The sequence below is a fragment of the Cnephaeus nilssonii genome, assembly GCF_951640355.1.
Source record: "Cnephaeus nilssonii genome assembly, chromosome: 6".
NCBI lineage: Eukaryota > Metazoa > Chordata > Mammalia > Chiroptera > Vespertilionidae > Cnephaeus > Cnephaeus nilssonii.
In genome coordinates, this window is record NC_137077.1 from 30,048,016 (window position 1) to 30,066,930 (window position 18,915).

An 18,915-nucleotide genomic window follows, 5' to 3' on the forward strand; every position below is an offset into this window, starting at 1 on the left:
ACAACTGGTCGCTATGACATGCACTGACCACCAGGGGGCAGATGCTTGACACAGGATCTGCCCCCTGGTGGTCAGTGCACTCCCACGGTGGGAGCGCTGCTCAGGCAGAAGCCAGGCTTATGGTTGGCAAACGCAGAGGCGGTGGCAGGAGGCTCTCCCACCTCCACTGCAGATGGGCAGTAAGGAGCCAGGGGTTCCGGACTGCAAGAGCCCTGGACTGTGGGGATCGGGCCTAAGCCGGCAGGCGGACATCCCCCAAGGGGTCCCGGACTGCAAGAGGGTGCAGGCCGGGCTGAGGGACCCCCTCCTCAAGTGCAGGAATTTTGTGCATCAGGCCTCTAGTACTATATAAGTGTTCATATTGTCAGAATCACCTCTAGAATGTAAGATTTTCAAGGATAAGAACCATGAGTTATGCATAAAATAGCATTTGGACTAGGACATGAAAGTTTAATTTGGGGAAAGATTATTTTAGGCTGAAAAATTAACTGCCCTAACGAACAAGTATATAAAGTCAAATGAAATGTGCAGAAAATAGCAAAATGTCTGGTGTGACTGTGGCATTGGGTGTAGAATGTAGGAGACATAGTAGGGCGACATCCCAGTAGGATATAATAGTGACAGATGCCAGAATTTTTTGAAGACAAGGCTAGGAATTTAGCCTTTGTCCTGTATACAATAGAAAGACTGAATGGGCTTGTTTAGAGAGATGGTAAAGACACAGCCTATGTTTAAGAAAAATAACTCTGGAAAAGTATGTTTCCTATCTCACTGAGCTTTTGTAAAGAGCAAATGAGGTAACAAGTCAAATATATATAAAATTGCCTCACACATAAAAAATGCTCAAGAACTTTAACTATTTTTATCATTTATTGTTGTTGTTGAGAATAATATGATTTCATGTACGGGGCAGCATTTAATATTTAGACATGTAGAGATGGGATGATAGGTTTTCTAAGTGAGTAAACCAAGTACATAAAGATGCATAAGATGCGTGGCTAGGTGAAGACAGGCACTTGTGCATGTTTCTGTCTTTTCCTGGCCCCTTATCTTTTAGGCCTGTAGTATGTATGCCTGGTCACCCATGGCTTCACAGCAACCTTATCTATTTACACATGCTGTCTACTTTCCCCCATATTCATGACAGCATGTTAAAATCTCTGTCTGGTCATTCTGACATCTAAAACGTATCTGGGCCTGGTTCCTTTGACAGTGGTACTTCCTTCCCTGGGTTTTCCTGTATCTCATAGCCTTTTATTGTATTCTGGATAATGTGTATAAAAGAACAAAGAATGAGGTATAAGGTTACAGTGGAGGGTAACCTTATAATTGAAGTTCACTAAGTCAACCTCCTACCATCACCATTTATCCTCCTTTTACTCTCTCTGACCTCTCCCCACTCCCTCTTAGTTATCTAGCTATTTTAATGGAGGGAAAAGTTGACCCATTATTGGACTAATAAGAATAAATTTAAAAATACCTTGAAGAGTCTCAGAAATTCATATGCTGGCTAGAAATGGTTGGAATGCTATTTCAGCTAATACATTTAACTAAAAACTTAAACCAACTTCAAGGTCTTTGTGAATTGGCTAGTAACAAAAGATGTTTTCAGTTAGCAATTATTATTTGAGTCAGTAGTTTTACTTTCTGCTCTTAGAGAAGTTGAATATTTTTATTTTTATTCTCATTTCTCCACTCCTACCCCATGTTCATCTGCCTGAGCCAGCACTTACTGAGGCAGATATTGGGTCTTGTTTCAAAGACTAAATTCTGACTCATTTCTTATGTTGAACTTTTAAAAACTTTCCATGTATATAATTTGGTATTTTTTTTAATGTATCACCCAAATTCTAAACCCAATGTGAGCATGGGGAGAGGGTCTACTATGGAAAATGATTATAGGGTGTGTGTTTTTTCTGTAAGAAATGGTTATGAGTTTAACTCAAAATCTAGTTCTTAACTACTTGTTATTTACCAGTCACTCTACTAGGCAGGGCATTTTACTAGAACAATGGGCTGGGGTCTTACTTCAATCAGTGAGGGGCTTTTAGTTGGGGAATATATAATCCTATTTGAAGACAGTATGATATAAGTACTGACCTTTATCAAGAGGATAAAGTTGTAATATATAACTATATATACTACCATGCATTTGTTCCTTTAAAAAAATAATAGCTGAAGTATATTTTTAGTTGTTTTCTTTAATTACTATATAATGCTCTTAAGAATTCTGCAGTAAAATATTTGATATGCCTCTCTAACATTTTCACTTTCACAAAAATCAAAGTTTTCCCTTCTCCAGGAAACATGGTTGGTGAGCTTACCACAGATCACTGGTTTGCCCTTATTAGTCTACCAATATCTTATGCCATTAAAAAATTTTCCAGCTCTCCTGACTTTCTGAATCCTGTGGTGACTTTATTTTAAATGTACATCTTATGCTTACAATTAGAGGCCTTTAGAGTAGGTTGACCTTTTTATAGGTCAACTCCCTTTAGGACCATTCATTGTTTTGCAAATGTTAAAGTTTGTCAGAAAAAAGCTTTTCTGCATTCAATGACAAAGTGTCTTTGAGATAGTAGTATAACTTTTCACAACCATTATCTAAATGTTATTTGCGTAGTAGAGGCCCGGTGCACGAGATTTGTGCACTGGAGGGGGGTGGTTCTCTCAGCCCAGCCTGTGCCCTCTTTCAGTCCAGGACCCCTCGGGGGATGAAGCCAGCAGTCAGATATTCTCTCGCAGTCCAGGGCTCTCTCAGTCTGGGACCCCTCACTCCTTACCGCCCGCCTGCAGCAGAGGCAGGAGAGGCTCCCGCCACCGCCGCTGCGCTCGCCAGCCATGAGTCAGGCTTCTGGCTGAGCAGTGCTCCCCCTGTGGGAGCACACTGACCACCAGGGGGCAACTCCTGTGTTGAGTGTCTGCCCCCTGGTGGTCAGTGTGCCTCATAGCAACCTGTCGTTCCGCTGTTCGGTCGATTTGCATGTTACACTTTTATTATATAGGATTAGACACACACACACACACACACACACACACACACACACACACACTATTTCATAGAATCCTAACACTTTTTAAAACTGGAAATTCTTTAGAAATCAACTTTCCAACGTACTCATTTTCCTGACAGTAAAATAGAACCTCTAAAATAGTAAATTGATTTGATTGGCAATATAGAAACCAAATCTACAAAACCCCTGACTTAGTGGTATGCACATGCTTTGTTGATATTATTGGCATATGATGTAAAAGATACCCTTTAACCTGATTTACGGGTAACTGATGGGAAATAGAAGGAAGAAGTCAAAACAATGACCTTGGGTCATAGAATCGGGCAGTGTTCTCAAATGAGCAGACATAACTGGTCACCAAGGATCCACATCCCTGTTTTTAATACCTTCCATCTTATTTGACCTTGACAAAAACCCCACGTAGGCATTGCAGAGTTACAGGAGAAATCTGACCATTTATTCACTGGGGAGAGAGAGGAAGTAAGGCTCATGCTGCAAGCTGTGTGTCTAGAATCCTGGTTCTCTACCTGCCATTCAGAGCTGTGTGTGATACAGGATCCTCGCAGCATTTCCCAAGCTCCAAGGTAGACAGGAGCCCAACCTGTGTCCGCAGTCTTACCCTCCCCACCCCCACTCCTTTGACTCTTGGATCTATTGCTCCAAAATAGACACACGCGCCTCTCTGAACAAACCCTTTGAGTCTCTGTCAAAGGGGCGGCTTTGTCATGCATATTGATTAGTTAAAAGGGCATTGCTGCCATCTCGCTGGCAGATGAAATGTCAAGATCAATACTTCTCATCCTTCGGCTTCCAGGATCAGAAAAAAGGTGGTGAGGGGGAAGGTAGTAGGACTATTTACCAACTATTTACCTTATCAAGATGGTTGTAGAAATCAATGTTTGCCGCGCAGAGATACCTCCCAAGCAGTGTGGCGTGAGTGGTAAAAATTGTAGCGATAGGAAGGTTCCGGGCTCGAGAAAGGATCAGTCCAGTTCCGGCCTGCCATTCGTGGAATTGGGCAATGACATGTTTACCGTCTGCATGGTCTGTCACCTACATCAGGAAGGAAGCATTTAGAAAAGCTGTCGGTGAAAGTGAATCTTGCTCATGGCCCACAGCATCAGGAAAGTTATCCTGCCTGTAAGTTTTAGTTCAATTTGAAAGGATCTAACTATGAAGCATGCAGGTTTAGCAAGAGTGATTTATAGGATTCAGTGGCATAAAGCCCAGGGGTCCTCAAACTTAGCCTACCTCAGGTCACCTGGAAGGCTTGTTAAGCACAGACAATTGGGTCTCATTCCCAGGTAATCTAATTCAATGATTCTGGGCGGGGAGGGGGCAATAATTTTCATTTCTTACAAGTTTGCAAGTGATGCTGCTACTGATGGTCCAGGAAATACTCTTATTTTATTTTATTTTTTTATTGATTTCAGAGAGAATAGAAACATCAATGATGAGAGAGAATCATTGATCAACTGCCTCCTGCACGCCCCCTACTGGAGATCTAGCCGGCAACCCAGGCATGTGCCCTGATGGGCAATGGAACCATGTCCTCTTGGTTCATAGGTCCATGCTCAACCACTGAGCCACACCAGCCTGTCCGGGAAATACTCTTTGAGAACCACTGACTTAAGCTAAAACCTTTGTACTTGCAAGTATCTGCTCTTGCCTTGGCCAGTGTTGTTTAATGGTTAGAGCATTGGCCCTTGACCTTCCGGCCCTGGTCGGCACCTATGGAAGGCAACCAATCAGCGTGTCTCTTCTCTTTCTCTCTCTCTCTCTCTCCCTCTCTCCCCTCGGTTTCTTTCCCTTCCCTCCCTTCCACTCTCTCTAAAAAGCCAATGGAAAAATTATCCTCCAGCGAGAATTAACAAAAATAAAGTATCTGCTCTTCACAAAGTTTTTCACAGCTATGAACAGCACAGATCAATGGTGCAGCAGAAGCAGGTGACAGCAGAAACAGGACCTGCCCAGAAAAGCCTTGGGGTTTTTTCCGTGTCTCTGTTTACCCTTTGAATAATAGACAATCTCTATTTCCGGAACTGCTTTACTTTAGAGGAAGTTGAGCTCTTACTTTCTTGCTTCTCTCCCTTCCATTCCCTTTAACAGAAGGATGACAGCAGACACAAACGCATGTGCACACACGCACACTTGAGGCTGACTTCCGCCCTGGGGGCAGCGGCTCAGGGAGGCAGTTTGCAGACAAGGACACTAACAGATACTAAAACAAGATTTCATGTTGGCCATTTGCCCAGATCTGCCAGCACCCTCACCCTCCTTCTCCTACTCTGTCACCAAAGCAATAGGACTGCTTCTCCACCCTCTCCTTTACTTTGAGGCAGCCCTTTATGGCTATGGACTATGATTTAATCAGTAAGAAAGACTGGCCAGATGGAACCCACTCCCAACACAGATCTGTGATTTGGCTTTAGACCACACCCCACTTTGCTAGGGATGCTCGTCCTTCACCATCTGGTTTTCAGGTTAGGCATCATCATCTTGAGGTAATGCAAAGAAGGTGAAGAAATCTTACCGCCAAGCTTGGAGGACTTAGGAGAGTGCAGGCTTGGCACACTGAAAAAGGACTAGTTTGGCCAGGCTGGCTTGGCTCAGTGGTTGAGTGTCAACCTATGAACCTGAGGTCATGGTTTGATTCCTGGTCAGGGCACATGCCCGGGTTGCCAGTTTGGGGCATGCATGAAGCAGCCAATCAATGATTCTTTCTCATCATTGATGTTTCTCTCTCCCTCTCCTTTCCTCTCTGAAATCAATAAAAATGTATATTAAAATAAATAAAAAGGACTAGTTTCTAATATTCTTTTTTTTTTTCGTCTATGGGATATTTCACTGCTATGGACTCCTTAGCACCTGCTGGGATCACTTCAGCACTTAGCTAATGATAAAAATATCTAAAAGTCACTGCAATTACACAAGAACGCATGCATACCAAAACCAAATATTTCAAGCTATTTTCTATTCCATTGGACCTATAATTCATATACATAGTCCATGAATATACTATTTTTTCTTGCACATAGATTGAGTATCATCTATGTAGTAGCAAATATAATTGGATTTTATACACATCATTCTATATATTAATAAGCATGACTATTACCCCAGTCCAAAGGCTGATATTTAATTTGAGGAAGGCAGAACGTTTTCTCAGAAATGTACTAGGACAATCAATAAAGGCATCATCTCAAAATTTACTTAATCTAAAGGTGATGGGATCATTGCTGGGCAATGCTGGGCACAGAACACAATAGTGCTGCTCCTCTGTTGTATCACTATACAGTGAACTGTACCTCTTTTAAGAACCAGGCCGTTAAAGATCCAAATATCAACATGTCGTTGGCTTCTCGGTCGTGGTAAGGAATGCCGACACTGCACGCTTCCCAGAGGTCACCCTTCCACCTGTCCAAATTCCAAGCTGAAAACCCTATGTCAAAGAGCACCACGTAAGGACTCCCCTCTATCAGCCATCTTCCAAAATGTACCTGCCATGGAAAGAACACAGAGCCATGTAGGAATGCTAGGTAACTCAGCTGCAGATGCTGTACAGAAAACCATGGTGATACCACAAAGCACCTGATATGGAGTTAGAATGGGCTTGCATTCATTCATCTAAAAAATTTCCATGCTTGGGAAATGCTTTTCGTTAAATTCAGTCATTAAAAAAAAAGTATCATCACTCCTTTGACCTTGAGCTCACGGTTTTAGGATTTAATATTATAGTCTATGTTTTTATGATAGAATCAAAAGTTGAACTGCTCTATATCTTGAGCAACTCGCAGTTGGATATACTTTCTACTGTGCCACTTATTTTTCTTTATGCAACAGGAGTTAACATATTTCCTGCTAGAAAACGTGTTTTTTTTTCTGTTGACAAATGTATATGATTTCTCCGATTTCTCCTATAAAAACGAATGTTACTGGAAGTCTTTCTCAGTATGGCTGCTGCCAGAAATCTTAATTAAATATAATGCCTAAGATACATTATCTCATTAATGTAGCAGCCCAAAGTCTAATCCTGTTACGTTCGTCAAAGTGACTGTCCATCAATTCAGTCAATTGCACAACTACCCCCAAGACATTTGCTGATTTGCTCCATTGCACAAATGCTGAAATTAAACACCATCTTCATCTATTCATCTTCCTGCACTTTCACTCAGGCTTCTGATTGCTGCTGGAGAGAGTCACGGTCACATACATTTGTGACATTGAAAAGTCATGACTGTACATCAGAGATGTCCAGATATTCTTTCTCTCTTCCTTGAACAGTTTTCAGAACTTCTTCCTTCAAATTTCTTACTTTAACACTTGCCTCCTAACTTTTGTAAGATGACCTTTAACTCCTACTTATTAAGATCATCAAATACATTGAGTGAGACCACACTGAATCCTTCATTCACCCCTTATTACCTGTTTAAGTGAGAGGAGAGAAAAGTGATCCTCTCACTAGTGCTTTGGGTCTTGTTCCCGCTCCCATTCTCAGTGGCCTTCCTTTCTTCAATCATTCATTTCTTCTGAACTTTCCACTTCTCCCTGTCTGCTAGATATTTCTTTTTTTGTCATATAAATATGCTCAGATCTCACTTACATTTAATAAAACACTAATTCTCAAAATCACACCACTCTGAAACTACTTAATTTATCTCAACTCTTCAGAGAAAAATCTCATAGCCACAGCTTTCATACTCTTTTCTCACCATTCACTCATTCCTCAACCCACAGCAATCTGATTTAATCTCCCCTTCCTTTGATGCGTATCTAACAAGGTTACCAAGAATGACCTTAATATTGCTAAACCAAAATGTCCCTGGTTCAATCCTTTGTTGACTTGGTTCCTCCTTCATACTTAAAACTCTTTTCTCCCTTTCTTGACCTCACTATTCCTGTTGTTACAGCAACAAATTCTCAGAAATCTAGTGGCTAAAAGGACACAAAATAATTATTCTATAGGTTAGAGGGTTGTAGTGTGAAATCAATCTTGTGGGTTAAAATCAACATGTTGGCAGAGTTTCATTCCATTTGTCGTCTCTGGAAGATAATCTATTTCCTGGCCTTTTCCAGCTTCTAGAGGCCACCTGCATTCCTTGGCTAGTGGCCCCTTCCTCCATCTTCAAAGCTCATCATGCCAACCTCTGTTTCCATTGTCACATCTCTCCAAGTCTGATTCGACTGCCTCCCTCTTATAAGGACCCTTGTGATTACATTGGGCCCAGCCATGTAATTTCCTCATCTCAAGATCCTTAACATAATCACATGTGCAAAGTCCTTTTTGCTACATAAGGTGTCATTTTCTTAGGTTCTGAGGATTAGGATTTGAACATTCCTTGGTTCTACATTGCTAGCTGTGCTTCTACTTTTGCAATCTCTGACTTCTTTTACTGTAGTTGTTCTAACATGTTGACGTCCCCAAGATTTGGCTCAAAATGTGCTTTTAGTCTATAAACGTCCACAGAATAATACTATGAACTCGAATTATATACAGTTTAGACACAAATGACTTCCCCAGAAATATCTTTACCCTATAAATTCTGCTGAGCTCTAAACCTATTATGTTACTATATATTTATATTGCCTCAAAATGTACCTACTTATAGTCAAGTTCATCATCTTTCTCACAAACCTGCTCCTTTTTTCTAAGTAGAGGGATGGTCCTGTCTTGGGAGTTGATGTGAATTGTGTCTGCTTGCCCATTACAGTTTATTGAGACTTGTCAAGTGAAGTGTTGGTCAGCATTCCTTACCTGGCAGCCATGTTTATTCATTACGTCCACTGCTCTTCTAACAGCGTCATTTGCAGGTTCACACTTTTCTACCTGAGTCTTCATATTTTGCTCAAAATATGGACCAATCAGAAAATAATTGTCTCCCCATTCATCTGCTGTTGTTCTGGCCTTTGTCTGGATCACAGTATAGATGCCACCAACTGTTGAAAAAAAAAGGTTCCATTTTCATTCAGCTTAATAATTCATTTAAGTGATAAAGGCATGGAAGTGAGTTCCCATTTCTTTGTTATTTAGGAAACATCAAGCACAAGGGTTCATTTAAGTTTCTAAAATAAAGTTTTTAAAGACACTAACAAATAGTCACTATTCGTTCCATTCGTGCATATTTTAAAGCCCCTTCTGGGTACATGTCAGAGAATAGCAGATTGGCAACAGTAGAGCAGTACAAACATTTCAAAGAAATCTGAAGAGATAATTGGAATGAAGCACTTGGCTTACTGCTCCATCCACATTGAGGTGTCAAAATGGGGCAAATAGCCATTGTCATGCCATTAGCCCTCAGCAGCAGTAGTCACCTTTCACCCCTTCTCTGACAGTGGTCCAAGAAGGGGCTAAGGTATATCCAAGTAACAGCCACTGCTGAAATGATGAGCAAGTTTTCCAAAGTAAAGAGCCACTTCCATTCCAAGGAACAAAGTGAGATCAGTTTTGCCAAGAACGATCTGATAGATTTTGAGGGGGAATGTTTGGCCCAACTCTCATGTCAAACCCAATGACACAAATACAAATTTTCATATGGTATGACCTTTCCCCCCTCCTCTGGCATTGTGGCCACCACTATTAAAACACAAAGCCAAAAAACATGTGTACTATTGGAGAATGTATATGCCCTTGGATCCAGCATGTCCACATATAGAAAATTGTCCTGGAGGAAAACAAAAAGAGTGCCAAAAGATATATGTAAAAGAGTATGTATGGAGCATTAGAATTTTGAAAATTATAACCAACTTAAATTGAACTATTTAACTCACTTAACCTAAGGCTCAATTAGCTCATCTATCCAATGGGAATTTGCAAAGGCAACTAAAAAGATTTTTCTTTAAAGTGTGACTCACATTTTAGCAACATATTTATATACATATACATATATATATATATATATATATATATATATATATACTTTCTTCAAATAATTTTTCATCTTCAGTTGACATCTTTCCTTCTTTCCTTCATCTTCATCTTATCAGGGAGAATACATTCTCAGGTTCTGATGGCACATGTTTATTAAATGCCTTATTCACACTTCTACTCTTATTTGCAACTGTGCATCTTGCCCAGAGATCTTAGAACATCCTTGTTTGTTAGATTATGTGTTTAAAATTTAAATACACTTGTGTACATGCAAACACATTTTTATTTGCTAAAGGACACAAGGGGGAAGAGAAATTCTTTATTTGAAGAAAGTAAATGGTTAGATTTGGGAATTGAAATGGAAAGATAAACACAGTTAATTAATTTGCTACTTCCTTTTCTGATTTGAGGCCTTCAGTCTTCATATAGATAGTCTCCAAATAGCCTTACAGTGTTCATAAATACTATGGCTATGTTATTTCAGTCTATCAGGAATAAAAACACAAAATTTAAAAATAAAAGTCCATGCCATCCTGGTTGAGGCCCGATTGTAAATAAATCTTTTCTCCCAGACATCTCTCTGTACAATCTTTCTGTGGAGAGGACCTCTTATTGCATTTCATATTCTCAGGCACCAATTTAGCCTCTCCCTGCTCTTCCCATATTCATATGCCAACTAGTTTCCCTTGATTTTTACTCATTTTCCACAAACTCCTATATTGGCATGCTAGTTATAGATGAGTGTGACAGCGTAGACATAGGGTCATTCCCATTTTCAAATTTGAGGTATCAACCAGAGGTTCACCAACACATACTTTTTATTGAGTCATTGTTTTGTCATAGCATAAATCACTGAATTTGAACTTACACTTCACTTTCAAACATGTACTTTGTATTTTATTGATCTTCTTTTTTTCCCCCGAAACAACATGGGAAAGTATCTTTAGTGTGAGGGCAAAGTATCAAGCCTTTCATAAGAAAGAAAAGATGAGCTCCCATGGCATATATGTCATTGAGGTAGCTACAACCCCAAGTTTCCATCTAGAAACTGCTGATGTTGCTAAAACCAGGATTCTGAAGTAGTATGAGATATGGACAGCAGCCAATATGACATTTTATATAGGAATATAAATTAGGAGTATCTTCACTATTTGATAAATGTTTAAAGGTTACAGAATTTGAAAGTCATATGACTTCAATATGCATAGCTAATAATTGGACCCTTCTGTCTTAAGACACAGTTGCAGGAGGAGTCATTATACAGTTAGAATATCATTCTTTGAGGCAGCAGGGCTGATAGGATAGAAAGTAAATGTTACTGGTGACAATGGTCAACAAATGTTTGTGTGCCCAGCACTTTGCTGAATCTGTAGTTCAAAATCAAAGCAGCTTCAGTCTCAGGCAGTGGGAGGTGAGACACTTAGAGCAAGACCACATGCACACCCCTCCCCGATCATACATAGTGGCAGCCCATGTTTTATACAGGAGGCGCTCAGACATGGCAAGCAGGATAAAAAGGAACTGAGGAGACTAGGTCTCCTCTGAAAGCTATGTGTGCATCAAGCATGTTTTTTTCCATAGATTGTGTGTTTCATGTGGTGTCGTTTAAGGTTCCCTTGACATGATCACTGCATGTTCACACCAAGGAAAGGAACCTCAGCCCCAAATTACTGTGTCACCAATGACTGTAGGGACCCTGTTCCATATCTTTTTGTTCACTTTCTGCTTTTGTGTTTAAAAACTGACTCATGGAATCACTCAAAATCAAAGCAAATATGATCATGAATAATCCAACACACTCCTTTTATGCATAAATTTTTATCCTATATGATAATCCTATATAATAAAAGGTTAATATGCAAATTGTCCCCTTGACTGGGAGTTCGATCAGGAGTTCAACCAGGGGGTGTGGCTGGCTGGCCAACTGCCCGTGGCCCCTCCCCCCCGGCTGGCCCAGCCCGATCAGCTGCAATCGGAGTGGGTGGGCCAGACCCCACCCATGCACGAATTCGTGCACTGGGCCTCTAGTGAAGAATAATAAGCTAACACCTACAAAGTGTTTATTTAATGCTAGGTGTTATTCTAAGTGATTTACAATTGTTGTTGTTTTCATTTTCACAATATCATTATAGGTAGATGCTATCATTATCTTTATTTGTAGATGGGGAAACTGAGGCGCAAAGAGGCTCTGAGGTGAATCCACCATCACACAAGTAATGACTAGACTGGGATTCCAGTTCAGTCTGACTCCAGGGCCCATGGGCTGTGGACAGCAAGACTGTAAGTAATATTGCTGAGCAACATATTGATGGATCTTTAAAGATGATGGTAAGAGGGACAGAGGAAGAAAAGAGCAGTGTCACAAAAAATAAACTCCTTCAGATGTTGAGGAGTTTCAAAGCCACTTGGAAAATAATACTTAAAGAAAATCACTTTTTAATTTCAGCTCTAGGCACTTCAGAGTTAACAGAAAAAGGAGCCCAGGGGTTTAGAGGAAGTTAGAGCAGTGGTTCTCACGTTAATCATTGAGGCCTTTAGAAATCTGATGAAAACGTTCTGCCCTCTTCTCCAAAACAGCACTTACAGGTAGGAGCACATATTTTCAGATACAATATTCTGAGGTTTACCAACGCTTTGAAGTCCACTTTTATCAAGATCCCCACCTTTAGAATACCTGCCTCAGAACATGGACTTGCAATCATGCTCAGTTTCTACCAACCCCTTTTTGATTATAGTTTTCTGAGTTTTTCCATGTGCTATTCATAGCATACCATGTGACCCAGAGCTAGTGATGGGGCCTAGCTTAAAGGAGGGAGCAGGCAGAATTATGTCCAGCAATATTCTGGCTTAGGGCTAAAACAAATTGTTTTTAGTTGATTTTAAAAGAGAAGCATTCATTTAGTAACTAAATTACAGAAATGTTCACATATATTACATTAGCATTCATTCTTTTTGACAGTGTTCATTAAACTCTTTTTAATGACCCTAAACATCCTCAACATGGCCATTGATCCATAGTCTACAATGATTTGGGCAAGTCTGTGCAGGAGAAATGATTGTGGTAAGAGGTTTGCCACAAACCCCAAACTAGTTAGAACCCTGCCCCTACCCTCCTCCCCACATACATTATGCAGTCTTAGAGCATCTTGTACTTATTCTTACACTCATCACACTTGACTATAGTTGCATGTTCAATGTCTACCATCCTGCAAGTTTGCAAATTTTGGAAGACTGGGAATCAATTTTATATTGTTCAACTCTATGCTCCTCATCTCTCAGTGCCTGACATGTAATAGACACTTGATGAATCTTTATTGAATAATAAGTGGATTATAATAATAAATGGATAAAGTGATAAAAGCAACACATTTCAAGAATAACATAAACAAATGGAAAAAGTTATTTTATGGTCAAAGAATCAGCATCCAATAATTTAAATATAACTCTTTCATTTGTTATAGTTTACACATTTTCATTGTTTGCTGGCAAAAGTTTGCTGGTAAAGGATTTATTTTTCCTTTCTAAGAAATCTTTTCTGTTCTTGGATCTAAATACATTTCCTGTTTGCCACTACAAGCCACTGTAAGATGGCTGAAGCATATTACGCTCATTTCATTCATGAAGAAACTGCTATTCAGATAGTTTACTCGAAGGGGTGGGGAACATCAATCAGGCCTGCAGGCCGTAGGAGGTCCATGAAATCATTTGGTCCGGCCCTGCCAAGGCATTAGAGGTGAGTTAATTAAATGTCTGACCAAATATAGTGGGCTAATTTTCAAGTTTATGATTTTGTATGGCTCGCAAATGATGGTATAACTAACCAAATGGCCCTTGGCACAAACAAGGTCCCCCAACCCTGGTTTAAGGGATGTTTTTACAAAGTCTCAGGAATCTATGATCTTTGACTGCAAGTCCAGTGCTCTTTCATCTGTAGAAAATTTCCTTAGGCAATGGATGTTTTAATTTTTATCTTTGTGTGGTAATTAAAAGAGCAGTGGACTCAGAGGAGACCTAACTGCTGGTCCCAACCCTGCAATTTACTTGCTCATTAAAGCCTGTGAATGTCTGTTTCATCTATGAGGAGTTGGGCTCGTGATCGCTAAGATGCCTCATATCCTGGCTATGAACTGGAGGGGAATAAAAGTTCAAAGTAAAATTTAAAAAGAAACGATGGTGTCAATGTATTATCAGAGGTGAACACAACAATTGTCCATTCATATAAACATCTCTAAAAAAAATCAGCCTGTAATAGATATTAAAATAAAGTTATGTTGGAGATGATATCAACTTGGGTAAATCACATTGTGGGTCCCTTGGCAAGACAACAAAATTCCCTTTCTCTTGCATAGGAACTAAAAGAAAATAAGTACAAAGGAAGTGTAGAGGTTGAAAATAAATGTATTGCTTCCTTCATTTAAAAGAAAAAAAGAATCCCTTTGAGCATTTTCTGTGTGCCAGGCACCGTTCTAGGCCTGACATCAGCATGCATGTCATCAGGATACGAGATCCCTGGATAACAGCTTTCACCAGTGTGTGCCCAGCACCAGGAGACAGTGTTCCATTAAGGTTCGTTAAATGGAGAGACCAGGAGGAAGCAGAAAGGGCTGTCTGCTTAGGTGCTGGAACTCAAGCAGACATCTCCTGAACTGTTTCCTGGTGCTAATAAGTCCCTCCCATTTTTCCACCAACAAGCTATATTCTTGAGTTCCTGCCTACTCTGTAGAGCAAACCTTTATTTAAAGGCACAGTCTTAGATGTATGTGTAACAGAGATGGCTCTGTCCCCAGGAACATGGGGCATATTTAAAAACCTTGAGACTGGAAAAAAGAAACAGGTATTTGTAAACAGGTATTTAGAAACAGGAATTCGTAAAACACTTCCCTTCTCCATAATATGGTTTCTGTTCTCTTTGCTTTCTCCTCACTAAACTGCAAAAACAAAAAAAGACCGTGCTTTGTTCTCTTACGTTCATTCTGTGCATTTCTACACAGGCAGACGTGATTTTTAATTTTGATGGTATGATTTTATGAAAGCACACACATGAGAGCTTTGAACATGTAGCATAAGGTGAAAATCTGAACAGATGCCAAATATAATTCCTCCACCTTTGAGGTTATGCTGGCTCTGATTAGCCAAAAGGAAGTAATATATCATATTCATGTTATCATTTCAGATCCTTTAAATTCCACAAGTTGCCACTGACTTTTACCCATCAATCATTTGGCCTGGTCCTTCATGATCTTGAAGAATTCAACCTTCAAAACTTACTTTTTCTTACTAATATTCTAGATTTTTAAACTAGAGAGTATCAATTCATAAGGAATTTCTTTTTCTATAATTTTACAGATTCCTTTCTTATTAAAATCATTTAGGTTGAATACTCCATTTTGCCTTCTTCAATCTGGCACAAATGAGATTATACCTTATTGGGAAATTATTTTAATTTTGTTAATTTGATTTCATTTCTTATTTTATAATTCCTATGTATATGTTATTGAAAATCACTTTTGTTCTTCATAATAGGAGCTCAATATTATGCTTTCTGAGATGCTTCTAAATTAAAAATAATTCCAAGCTAATCTTGAATTATAGGAAACATTAACTATTTAATAGAAATGCTATCAGTATATGGAGTTAAAGCTATTAATTGATCCTGATCAGGTACAGTCCTCCCTAAAACAAAGTACGAAGTTGTGTTTTTTGTTGAAAACAAAATCATAAAACCAAAAAAAAAGCAAATATTAACTTTTTATTTTTCCATAATATGGATTTTAAATTTAATGCACATTTCCTAGCAAAAACTAATATTTTCAACTTCCCTTCAGCACATATAGGGTGTCCCCAAAAATGTATACACACATTTTCAATAATTATAAAGGCAGCGTTTTTTAAAATACATTTTATTTTCAACATTGAGCTATCAGCTACTAAAGTCTGTATACATTTTTGGGGGACACCTTGTATACACAAGTCTAAGTTTTCATTGCCTGTTGAAGTAGACACAATTAACTATAACCTAAGCTTATATTCAGTTTGAATGCCTACTTAATCACTGGCAATTCATTTGATTAATTCATTGTCCTAAATCTACATTCTTCAGCAATCTGTCAAATAGCCACCTTCAGGGGCCAGTACAAACCTTTATTGGTCACTTCCCAAGCAACTTCAAAGAGAAGCAAATCTTCCACGGGAAGTTCTTCAACTTCCCACTGGGGAAGCCCACTCAGGGATGTCACAGATAGGGACCGGCCTCGGAGCATTCTTCTTCCAGTCCACTGTTGGATTCACTCTTTCAATTAACTGTAGGAACCGTGCGCTTTAGAGAGTGGAGGTCCAAAGCTGGTAGATCTCAGGCTTGGATAGCTTTTCGTAGGAGTAAACCAGCAGAATAAAATCTCATCTGCTTCCCAGAGAACTCACAGCTGAAGGGGGAATTGTCCAGTTCTCTTTGCAGTCTTCCTAGGTGGGTCCACTGAGGACAATATCTCCAATCAGAATCTACGCAAAAAACCCAGAGCTATCACAAGTAAAACCCTCAGTCTGGGGCTTAGGCAAGCAACCCCTCTGATAGTGCCATCCTCATAGGCTGATCATGGTACATGTCCAGACCTTTAGCCCTTGTCCTTTTGACCAAATTCCTAGACTCACACGGTCACCAATGCTTATTTCATCACTTCCAAAGGGATCCAAGATTTTAGCAATCCCCCTTATAAATTTTGCGGAGCATTTTAGATTACACACAGAATTGACTGGGACATATTTCTATACTTCCAATCACTTTATATTTCTTAAGTATTATTCTTTTTTCTGATTCTCATTTCTAGAGCACTAAAAATTATTCCTAATTATTTTATTCTACATCTGCAAATTTAATTTTGAAGATAAGTATAGATTTTGGCTTCCCTTTTCTTAATTACTTTTCTTTAAAATTTCCCTATGAAAAAATATAAATGCAAGTGTGTGTTTGGGTATAAAACACAAAGAATATAGTTTTGCCTGATCAATGATTATCAGATCATCATTTTAATGAGATAGTAGAAATTAATTTTAGTCCCATTTGTACATTTACCTCAAATAGCTTCAAACTGATAAAGGCTAATTTAGTGGGTATAATCATGTTCAAATAGGAGAAAAATGCAAAATATATTAGGTTCTGAAATATAACCAGGATCACCTTGTCAGTAAATGCCATATATTTACTTTTTCATGTGTTTGTATATCTATGTGTGTGCTAATTTATATACATACACAGAGAGACACATTCTATATTGCATCTAAATGGAGTAACAACATTCTCAAGCATGCTTACTTTTGAAATATCTTACTTTATAGATTTAGCTTACAATCCGTATTTTTACATTTTCATTCCATATAGCGATAGAATTGAAATTCACACAAAATATCCTTTACATTTGAATTACAAGTAGAATTCTGTTAAAATAATTTGTTACTTGTTTGTGCTATCACTATTTTATTTTTGCTATTTATTGTTACTATTTGTTACTTATTAGTAACTTTTTATTAAGTATTTAGCCATTGTTTGTACAGTTGGCCTTAATAACTCAAGCCCTATATTAATGACTTAAAATAGATAAAAACATACTTCATTATCTGATATTAAATCAATGTAAATCAAGTAGATTAAATGTCTTTCATGATTATCAACATATTTGATTCTTATCCTTGTCTATAAAATAAATTTAAGTACATAGTGTATTATTCATTCAGTTGGTAAGAAAAAAACTATATGGTTAATAAAAAAAATCGACCACTAAAACAGTAAATATAGGAGCCCAATTTATCAAAACGACTTTCTCCTTTACAAAATAATTTGCTTGTGTTGACATAACCTCTGTTGAGTCCTGCAAATACAAATTCCAATAAAACCAAACAGAAGGGCATGCTGACAAGAAGTGAGAATGGGCTGACAGGGTGATGACAGAGAGTCAGGTTTGCAGTGTTCAGTCTCAGCAACCCTGTGATTGGTTCTTCCAGGGGTAAACAAGCCGGATAGCCAATTCACAATATCCAAATCACATGTGACACTTTATTTATTTATAGCAAGTTCCAGGTACCATGTGCTTGGTTGTAAAATAATCATTCTTGGGGGCGCATCCAATCTGCCGCTTATCAGCTATGCAAACTCAAGCCAATTTCTTTACTAAGTTTTGGTTTTCTGACAAAAATAGGAAAAAGACCATTTACATAGGATACTTAGTAGAGTGCCTGGCACTATATTTACCACTTTAGTAACTTTCAGTCTTATTTATAAGACATAGTAGTCTATTAAAAGCATTTCTGAGTAGTTACTATTGCAGAGGAAATGAAAGAGAGTCTTATTTTTCTTTAATTTTTTTTTAATATTGTGCCACATGCATATGTTATCTGCTCAAATAATTGTATTTTGAGGGAAAAATGACCTTAAAGCAATTAAAATATTTCATGACATACTAAATAAAAATAAGTAACATATAAAACAAAATAAATAATACAATTGATTCAATTTTTTACAAAAAAAATAGATATGCATTTCTCCTAGTGAAATATATATAAATATAAGACTGAAATAGATGCAAAATTCTCACAATTGTTTTCTTTAGGAGGTACTGATAATGATTATTATTTATGTGCTCTTTTTCTTTACTAGTATTCTACAAATTTTCTGCAATAAACATGTATATAAATGTATATATGTATATGTATTTACACATATATATATGTTTACACCATACACAGAATAAGTAAACCAGTGTTTGAAAGTTTAATCACATCACCTCGTGATTATTTTATTCATTCTCACTCTCATTATTTTGCTATTTAGAAAATTTTGATCTCTGGCTCTCACTTGGGCTTTTGCCTCAGGCACAGGCACTCTCAGCAACACATCATCTCCTAATGACCCCTCACCGTAGACTTATATAACCCTTTTGATCCTATTATCCCAACAGGAGGACATTTTGCTAATTCTTTGCTTTTCAGTGATGAATGCCTTTTTCAAAATTGCTCCCTGAGTCAACAAAGGTGAAACAAATG

General features: G+C 38.4%; 1 protein-coding gene across 1 annotated transcript in view; it reads right to left on the reverse strand.

Annotated features, from left to right (window-relative positions):
• GYS2 (glycogen synthase 2) overlaps window positions 1-16,142 on the reverse strand; it is a gene marked incomplete at both ends in the record, with an annotated part of 41,625 nt that extends 25,483 nt beyond the window's left edge. Inside the window, 4 exons of the mRNA XM_079774534.1 lie at window positions 3,885-4,067; window positions 6,323-6,514; window positions 8,770-8,951; window positions 16,022-16,142. Coding sequence (XP_079630660.1) covers window positions 3,885-4,067; window positions 6,323-6,514; window positions 8,770-8,951; window positions 16,022-16,142 — 678 coding nt within the window. The remainder of the gene's footprint in view (window positions 1-3,884; window positions 4,068-6,322; window positions 6,515-8,769; window positions 8,952-16,021) is intronic.
• Between the last annotated feature and the right edge of the window lie 2,773 nt (window positions 16,143-18,915).